This window comes from Nestor notabilis, unplaced genomic scaffold (genome assembly GCF_000696875.1).
Source record: "Nestor notabilis isolate BGI_N333 unplaced genomic scaffold, ASM69687v1 scaffold10886, whole genome shotgun sequence".
NCBI classification, from domain to species: Eukaryota; Metazoa; Chordata; class Aves; order Psittaciformes; family Psittacidae; genus Nestor; species Nestor notabilis.
In genome coordinates this window covers 1-9350 of record NW_009932381.1, presented here as the reverse complement: position 1 = coordinate 9350, position 9350 = coordinate 1, and the positions used below count along the sequence as shown (strand labels likewise).

The 9350-nt window shown below is 54.8% G+C and overlaps 1 protein-coding gene across 1 annotated transcript; it reads left to right on the top strand.

The window, feature by feature from the left end:
* Positions 1-797: 797 nt before the first annotated feature.
* On the top strand, positions 798-7579 carry RNF19B (ring finger protein 19B; the record flags this gene model as incomplete). Its single annotated transcript, XM_010016359.1, has 8 exons — positions 798-1003; positions 2912-3056; positions 3423-3585; positions 4187-4301; positions 4784-4924; positions 5243-5450; positions 6529-6660; positions 7130-7579. Coding segments are annotated over 8 exons (1543 nt in total), but the record flags the coding sequence as incomplete, so codon positions are not given.
* Between the last annotated feature and the right edge of the window lie 1771 nt (positions 7580-9350).

The window sequence follows — 9350 nt, the reverse complement described above, 5'->3', positions numbered from 1 at the left end:
TCAGCCCCTGCCAGTGGAAGCAACCTCATCGTAGGTGACTGTAAGTCAGCTTTCCTGCAGCAGTACTTGGTGGTGCTGGTTAGGCTGCTGTGTACACAGCACATTTCCTACTAGAAGCATTGCACTCCTATGGGAAGGAGTGAGGTGGTTGAACCCGGCCTCCCTTTCTTGCGTGTTCAGTTGGTTTTGCTCAAGTTTTTTGGCTTGCTCCAGAGGCAGAGTGTTGTCCTTCACTGCTCTTGAAAAGGAAATTCTGTGGGGATCAACAGGAGTTTGCTCCTTGAGGTATCGACGCGTGGAAAACCTTGGTGTGCTGCTTGTTTAGAATCGTTCAGCTGATAGAAGCGCCCAGGACAGCCTCAGCTTTCCTCGATTCCTCCGAGGCATGTAGCATCCACCCATACACTGTCCTAAGGAACTGGGGTATGTGTGATTAGCTGGGGTGCCTGGGAACTGCAGTGTGAGCCTGTCCTAGGAGCCTGAATCAGAAACAGTGAGCTATTAGCCAGGCACACGGGCAAGGCAGATCTGCTCTGTGTGAACTGACACTGAGAAGGGTTATTGAGGAGAGAACTCAGTAGTGCAAGCTGTCTGTATAAAAGCTATCATCAGCCTCAAGGAACCCCATTAATTTCAGGCCCTGCAGTGCAAGGCACAGGGCTGGAGAGAGCAGGAATCTGTCTACAGCGTGGGCTGCAGGGGGATAAGCCTGCGAGCTCCCTGCAGGCTGGGTTAAAGCATCCCTGGGCTGTCTCTGGATTCCTTCCCCTGATTCTCCTGGTGTCTCCCCTCGGCAGGTACGCGGTCATTGCCTACGGCTGTGCCAGCTGCCCCAAGCTGACCTGCGAGAGGGACGGCTGCCACACGGAGTTCTGCTACCACTGCAAGCAGATCTGGCATCCCAACCAGACCTGCGACATGGCCCGCCAGCAGCGGGCACAGGCGCTGCGGGTGCGCACCAAGCACACGTCAGGCCTCAGCTACGGCCAGGAGTCCGGCCCAGGTATGGAAGGATGCTGCAGAGGGGCTCTTCCTCAGGGACTGGAGTGACAGGACAAGGGGTGATGGGTTCAAACTGAAACGGGAAGTTCAGGTTGGAGATAAGGAAGCTCTTCCCTGTGAGGGTGCTGAGGTGCTGGCACAGGGTGCCCAGAGAAGCTGTGGCTGCCCCATCCCTGGCAGTGTTCAAGGCCAGGTTGGACAGAGCCGTGAGTGACATGGTCTAGTGTGTGGTGTCCCTGCCCATGGCAGGGGGGTTGGAACTAGATGATCTTAAGGTCCTTTCTAACCCAAACTATTGTATGATTCACACCTTGCTATGGTTACTTTTGCCTGTGGAGCTGAGAAAGAGCCATCTGAAGGCAAAACTCTTCTTGCCAAAGCAGGGGGGTGTTAGTGCCTTGCAGGGAATGCTGCTGCCTGGCATAGCCGAGGGTCTTCAGCAGCCACCAGTGAGACCAGCTATGAAAATCAGAGTCATTTCCCCTTCTCGTGTGTGTTAGAACATGATGGGCTCCTCCAAGAGCACAAAACAGCTGAGGAGGTGATGATGTGCTTTGAGTCCTTCTGCGTCACGGCAGCTCCCCTCATCCGCCCCAGCTCCTTTGTGGCTCCTTTGATCTTGGATGTTCTCACTTCTTGCCAATCTAAACCCTGAACAAACAGGCACTTTTTACTCTTGCAGCTTCAAATCTGCCTGCTGCAGTAGTAAGGAGCAGCATTCATGCCTTGCTGAGTGCGGGGAGCCTCGCTCTGCGTGCTGTTAGGTGTTAGTAATGTCAGGGACTGAAGAAATGCCGAGCCACAGACTCCCACACTGCCTGGTAGGAGCTGCTGTGTCTACTGAGTTAGTGTGGGTTAAAAATAGCTGTATTGACCCTGGAAGTGGGCAGTGAGGCTGGTTCATAGAGTCCTGCCTTACCCCTAAACAAAACACTCTGTTTTTCCTTCTCTGTCAGGGGTTTAAATGTTAATATGCTTCCTTAGAATGGAGCTGCTGTGGGTGGTTCCAACGTGGCTTAGTGGTATGTTGAAGTTCAACATGCCCCAGTTAGAGGGCCCTGGTAATGGACAGCATAGATGCTGTTTGTACCCCAGCCTGTGGTACAAACCAGCAGCAGCAAATAGTTCCTGAGTTTTTCCATCCTTTTAAAGGAGATCCCTGCCAGGAAAAGCTTTGTGCTTATTAGCCACTGAAAGGGAGGTTCTTGAGACAGTGGTTTTTCCCCACCCTGTTCTTGCTGGGTTCAATGTGGTGATTAATAAGGTGCGAGCTGGTCTCAGCAGCTGGATTTCATATTGTGGAGTGTTGCAGAGGCTGCCAGCAAAGCCCTCAGCCACTGCATGGCGTAACCGCTGTCAGATGATGCTTGGATTAAGGAAGATGTGAAGGCTCCTTCTTCTCTGCCAGCAGCAAAGCAGGGACTGCACATCCTCTGCACTGGCTGCAGACCCTGTTCAGCTGCTTTTCGAGGTCAGGTTCAGTTTCTCCGAATCCTTGTGCTCCCAATTGTTCTGTCATTCTTGGCCTTTGAATCAGCACAGTGGAGCAATTTAGTAATGGTTCACTCTTGTTGCTGCCTTGGCTAGCACAGGGCAGGTATGACTTGTTCCCAGCATTTAAGCATGTTCTGGAATACATCCTGTTCAAAGCCAGAATAAGCTTTTAAAGCAGCTGTTGTTCTCAGTCCCTGCTCCCCAGCCAAATGCCTTTGGCGGGCTCTGTCTCATCAATATTATCTTCTCACTCTGAAGATAAACTAAAGGCACAACCACCCCACTTCATCCGAGTAGCAAAAGTGTCCTGCCCGCACAGAAACCACGGGGGTTGATCCATACTGAGGTTCCCCCTTGTTGACTGTTCCTGCTCCCAGCACAGAGCCCAACTCAGTCCCCTGCTCCCTCCCCACAGCCGATGACATCAAGCCGTGCCCGCGCTGCAGCGCGTACATCATCAAGATGAACGATGGGAGCTGCAACCACATGACGTGTGCTGTGTGTGGCTGCGAGTTCTGCTGGCTCTGCATGAAGGAGATCTCAGACCTGCATTACCTCAGGTGAGGAGGGGAGCAGCCTGGCTGCCCTGGGGCTCTTTGCAGGAGCCTCCTGCCTCTTCAAACAGGCAGTAAAATGTTCTTTCTGACCCAAAGAGCTCAATGTTCTTCCTGCTTTGAAGCAGGAGGATGCTCTTCTACACAAGAAAAGTTCTGTGTTTGAGAGCTCTTGGTGTACTGGGTATTAAGCATAGGCCCAGTAGTGTGGTCATCACCTTGAGGAGCAAATTAATCGTGATGGGGAGAAAAAGAGGGAAAGCTTTTTTGTGTTGTCTGCCTGCTTCCTGAGCTTTGTCTGTGTGGAGGTTGAACGGGGGGTTCTCAGGAATTGCTGTCATGCTAATGTCATTGTTTGTCCCTTCCATTAAGCCCCTCTGGCTGCACATTCTGGGGCAAAAAGCCATGGAGTCGTAAAAAGAAGATTCTCTGGCAGCTGGGCACGTTGATCGGCGCTCCCGTGGGCATCTCCCTCATCGCTGGCATTGCCATTCCTGCTATGGTCATTGGCATCCCTGTGTACGTTGGGAGGAAGGTAAGTGTGGAGAGCAGAAGGCTGGAGCTGAAGGGTTTGGGGCGTTCTCTGCTCTCAGAGCATCTGAGCAGAAATTCAGAGCTGATGTGAAGGGTGGATCTGGTCATAGAACCCACCTTCAGTTGTCTCTTCTAAGCGTTGCCTTATCTTTAGAGCTTTGTGTGGGGAGAGGGAAGGTGGTGGCTGACAGCCCTTGTGCCTCTGCCTTGCACCAGGAGCACCCAAGGAGAGACCTGGTCCCTTTTTAACACATGCTGTGATGATGGGCCCTATGGAACAGTAGCTGGACCCTGAGCATCACACTTTGGCTTGCATAACTCACTCATATTTTGATGCTGCCCTGAACTCTGTGATGCTGTTGTGTGTCTGTGCTGATAAAGAGGCATTGAGAGGGAGGAAATGGTGTGTCAGCACTGGTTTTGTACCTCCTTCTTTTTCCTCAACACAGCCCCACCTACTAGATCTGATCTGTGGTCACAATGAGGTTTTTAAGAGCTAATGCAGCTGGCAAGGCTGTAAAATCACAAGCTCATTCATGTCTTCTGCTGGTGTTTGCTCATGGCCAGGCTCTATTCTCACCTGGTGCTTCTCCTTCTGTCAGATCCACAGCAGGTATGAGGGAAAGAAAACCTCTAAGCACAAGAGGAACTTGGCCATTACTGGTGGGGTCACCTTGTCTGTCATTGCCTCTCCAGTCATCGCTGCTGTTAGTGTTGGTAAGTGGGCACAGTCCCTTTCCCTTCTGGTGGGCCAGTAGTCACCGAGACCAGTGGGTAGAGCAGCCCTGTGAGGTGGGGGTGGCTGAAGGGTGGTTTTGCTCTTCTGGGCACAGGGCTCCATTTCACATCCACATCCTGATGTGCCTGAGGTGGCCTGGAGCCAGCCCAGGGCTTCTCTGGAGCACCAGATGCCTGTGCACAGCCCATAGTGGAGCCCCTTGACATGCAGAGCTGCCTCTTGCCCACGGATTGGTTTGGTGGCTGATGTCTTGTGGGTTCAGCCATGGCTGTCTGTGCTCTTGGGGTTCCCTTATGCTGCACTGCAGCAGCACAGGGGGCTCCTCCACCATCTGTCTGCAAAGTTGTGAACTAGAACTTTTAAGGGCAGCATAAACACAACTGGAGGAGTCCCTGCCCCAAGGGATCCTTTCTGTCTGCCCAATACAGCTCCTCTGACCTCAGCACACCCTCCTCTGCAGGTATTGGAGTCCCCATCATGCTGGCTTACGTGTATGGTGTGGTGCCCATCTCACTGTGCCGGGGCGGTGGCTGTGGGGTCAGCACTGCCAATGGAAAGGGCGTGAAAATCGAGTTTGATGAAGATGATGGACCCATCACAGGTAACGGGATGAGTGGGGAAGGGAAGGGGGTGAAGCAAGACCCTGTCATTGCCTCTTGTAATGAAGTGAAATTCCAGTCTGGATGCTTCCGAGACCTGAACGTCTGCCTGGGTTTGGCTTGAAGCAGTTACTCGCTTCAGGCTTCTAGTGATGAGCTCAGTAGCTCCTCAAAGCAGTATCTCAGCCCTTCCTTGCCCTGGATGAGGCCGGGAGCCAGTCTGGGATGAGGCACATGCTGCCTGACCCCAGCTCTGCCAGCACCATCGCAGCCGGGCGCTTCCCTTGCTGATTCCCGTTCCTGTGCTGCTCTTCCCGCAGTGGCCGATGCCTGGCGAGCCCTGAAGAACCCCAGCATTGGGGAGAGCAGCATCGAGGGGCTGACCAGCGTGTTGAGCACCAGTGGCAGCCCCACTGACGGGCTCAGCGTGATGCAGGGCAACTACAGCGAGACGGCCAGCTTCGCCGCGCTCTCGGGGGGCACCCTCAGCGGGGGGGTCCTCTCGGGAGGCAAGGGCAAGTACAGCAGGTAACTGAGCTGCTGGGCACACAGGAAAAGGGGAGAGGCTCCCAGGGCTGGTGGTGGCTGGGCAGGCTTATCCTGGGGAGCTCTCCAGGGCTGTGAGCGGGTCCCTCTCTGACTTGGGAGTTGTGTCCTGGTAGTTTTTCATAGGATGATTTGGGTCGGAAGAGACCTTAAAGCTCCTCCAACTCCAACCCCCTGCCACGGGCAGGGACACCTTCCACTGGAGCAGGTTGCTCCAAGCCCCTGTGTCCAACCTGCCCTTGAACACTGCCAGGGATGGGGCAGCCACAGCTTCTCTGGGCACCCTGTGCCAGCGCCTCAGCACCTTCACAGGGAAGAGCTTCTGCCTCAGAGCTCATCTCAATCTCCCCTCTGGCAGGTTCAAGCCATTCCCCTTGTCCTGTCCCTGCAGGCCCTTGTAAAAAGGGCATCTTGGTCTGTTGTAGCATAACCAGTCCCAGCATAACCAGTCCCAGCAGACCAGGCTACTTCTGGAGCCAGCGCCAGGCTGGTTCTTGCAAGGAGGACAAAGAGAAGTTTCTGTCCCTACTGAGCTCCTTCAAACTGCACAGCTGATGCTTCAGGTTAATTGGGAACAGCACAGAGATGCCTGCGTGGCCTGCTTAAAGCTCTTCCAGTTCTCTTATCCCACGCTGGAGGCTTTGATGCTTCCCATTCCCCGTGGCCTATAGCAAGCAGGGTCACTGCTTGCCAAGTCAGGAGGCTGCACCACAGTTTTCCTCTGAACATGCCTATGAGTCAGTTTGGGTGATTGGAGACACGTGTTGAGGTGGCAGCCAGGATCCCATCATGGCTCTGTGCTGGAGCTGTGCAAATCGCTTCTTTGCAGGAATTGTGAGTCATAAACACAACTTCACCTTCGTCATGGAAAACAGAATGGCTTTACCTAAACAGAGCCAAAAATGAGGCTGAATGAGAGAAACCATTGGGGTTAAACTCTTGTCATGCCGAGCTGCACCAGCACAGGGGGCCTCTTGCCTTCCTATGATGAACAGTGAGTGGTTGGTGCCCCTCGGGGACCATCTAAGGCATTTCTGAGGAATCCTCTTCTTTCCTGCAGGCTGGAAGTTCAGGCAGATGTCCAGAAGGAGATTTTCCCCAAAGACTCTGTCAGCCTGGGGGCTATCAGCGACAATGCCAGCACTCGAGCCATGGCTGGTTCCATCATCAGCTCCTACAACCCCCAGGACAGGTAGGAGGACATGCACTGGGGAGGAGGGTGCTGGCAATGGGGGTCCTGGCATAATCTCTGCTCTGTGGGGTGCTGCTGTGGGTGACAAGTACAGTGGCACCAGCCTGTTCCTCAGGAGCTGGCAAGTGGATTGATCCTTTTACGAGTACAGAAGGAGGGCTGGGGACAACGTGGGAGCAGCCTCCACATGTGGTGTGGAGGCTGAGGAGGGAATCTGTAGCTCAGGACTCTGAAGGGCTGTTCCTGGCTGGTCACTCTGGTGCTTTCCCAGTTCAGTTCCTGGCTTACAGCCTGGGATGATCTCAGGAGGAGGACTCAAGGAGAGCAGCAAGTGTTACTGTTTCCCAGATGCTGCAGGGTGATGAGCAGCATCTTGCTCATGTTTGGCAAATGTGATCCTTCCAGAACAGTGGCGACTTAGTGGAACCAGTAACTCTTCCCAGTAACACAAAGGTGCTTGTTCCTGCAGGGAGTGCAATAACATGGAGATCCAGGTGGACATCGAAGCTAAACCAAGTCACTACCAGCTGGCCAGTGGCAGCAGCACAGAGGACTCTCTGCACGTCCACACCCAAATGGCAGAGAACGAGGAAGAGGAGGAGGACGGGGAGCAGGAGCAGACATGCAAACACCAAAGCTGTGAGCAAAAGGACTGCATTGCCAGCAAAACCTGGGACATCACCCTGGCCCAGCCCGAGAGCATCCGGAGCGACCTGGAGAGCTCCGACAGCCAGTCGGACGATGTGCCGGACCTTACCTCGGACGAGTGCGAGTCCCCCCAGCCCCCGCCTGCAGCAACCTGCCCCCAGAGCCCAAGTGCCCCCCTGAGCCACTGTGCCCAAGCCGAGGGCTGCAGGCTGGATGACATGGTCAAGCTGGAGTGCATCGAAGCCAGGGTGTGAGGTGGCCTCCTGCTGACAAGCACTTCCGGCATTGCATCTTTGTGGGGCAGGGTTGTGTCTGTGTTGGCTTCTGTCTGCGAGTCTCCAGTGGCTCCCCAGCCCCCCCCAGGGGGAGCTGCTGTTTCTTACGTGACAAAAAACAAAGAAAAAGGAAAAAAACAAAAAAAGCCTAATCCCCATCCCCTCTTTTTGTTTTAATTTATTGGTCCAAGCTCTGTGAGGTGTGTAAGAGTGTAAATATGTACGTGTGTCTGTACGTCTGCAACCATCCTAAGGGACTATTGGAATAAAGCCTCTGTTTGTCATTCGACTTGCATCCAGTTCATCCTTTGCAGGGATGTACAGTGACCCCCTCTGGCTGCCTTTGCTTAAGCATTCCTAGCCCAAGGCATCTCCTCTTCTGCCTCTAGGAATGGGGCTGGCACAGCCTTGTTCTGGCTGCAGCAGCGATGGGGGCAGTGCATGTGCCACACAGGGCTTTGTGCTGAAGCTGGGGCAGGGAGAGGTGTCTCTTCTCCCCCAGGAGGTGGGGATGGATGGGGAAGGGGATGAGGCATCGTGGCAGTGTTTGGTATGGCACAGGGCAGGACAGGGCTGTGCTGCTCCATGGAGGTGGGGGAGGGTGGAGTTACCCCCTTGTTCATCCCAGGGAGCTGGTCGGACAGGAACTGGAGCAGCAGCGGGTGCAGCAGGAGAGCAGCTGCGGGAGCCTGGTCCTGTAGGGACCTGGCTGGATCCGGTTGCCAACGCAGGAGCAATGAGGGGCTCCAAAGGCCTGATCCTGGCACGGTGAAGATGTGTCAAGTGAGTGAGTCTGGATCTGGTGTGATGATCACAACAGGAGGCTCCTGCAGGGGAAACTCAGGCAGGGAGGGAGGAGAGCCAAGGGGCTTGGATGGGGTCAGGGATGGAGCTGGACTGAGCACCCAGGTGATGGGTGGTGTCAGGGTGGGGAACAGCCCCACTGCTGCTATAGTCACCCCTCAAGAGCACCAGGTGCCAAAACCCTGCCATTGATGGGAGGCTGCTGTCCCCAGGGCTTCCTCCTGGCTCCGGGGAGCCCCAGCTCCAACAGGGACCTGCCCTTTGGCTGCTGGCCCCAGCAGAGCGGGCTGGAAACGGTGGTTCACGGACCAGGGCTCACTCTGGACTCTCGGGATGCCCGAGAGCGGGCACCAGGGATGCAGCCCCCGAAGTGCGTTGCCTCGCAACGGGCAAGCAAAGGAGGATGGGAGGGGAGCCGAGGGGCGCTGCCTGCCCGGTACCACATGAGCGTGATGCCATCGTGTGGCCACAAGCGGTACTGCACGAGCTGCGCATCACCTACAGCGGGTGAGCTCGGAACGCGTTTTAGGGAGCAGACTGCCGTGGTGGTGGCACCGTGTGTAGGTGATGCCCAGCACCAGCGCTGGGTCCTGGCACGTCAGCTGTGAGAGCAGGTGCTGGATGTTCGCATTGTGGAGCTGTGCTCCAGGCCAGCCGTGTGTGTTCAGGACAGGGGCAGTATGCAATGGTGTTTACGGTGGCAAGGCAAGGACACATCGCCATGCTGGTTGCACCATTCCAGAGGTCTCCAGGTGTAGGAATTAAGTTGGTATTTCCATAAGTCGTCATTAACCCCCCTGGATTATTTTTCGTGGGCTTCAGCTACAGAATGAGCAGTGAGATGAGTGGGAACAATGGGCTTTGTTACCCTTACCAGGCACCAGAAGGTTCTCTGAAACTGTTGATGTTCTGATCAGGTCCTTCAGCTAACTTCCTGCCAGGGCAACTCTATTTCTATAGAAA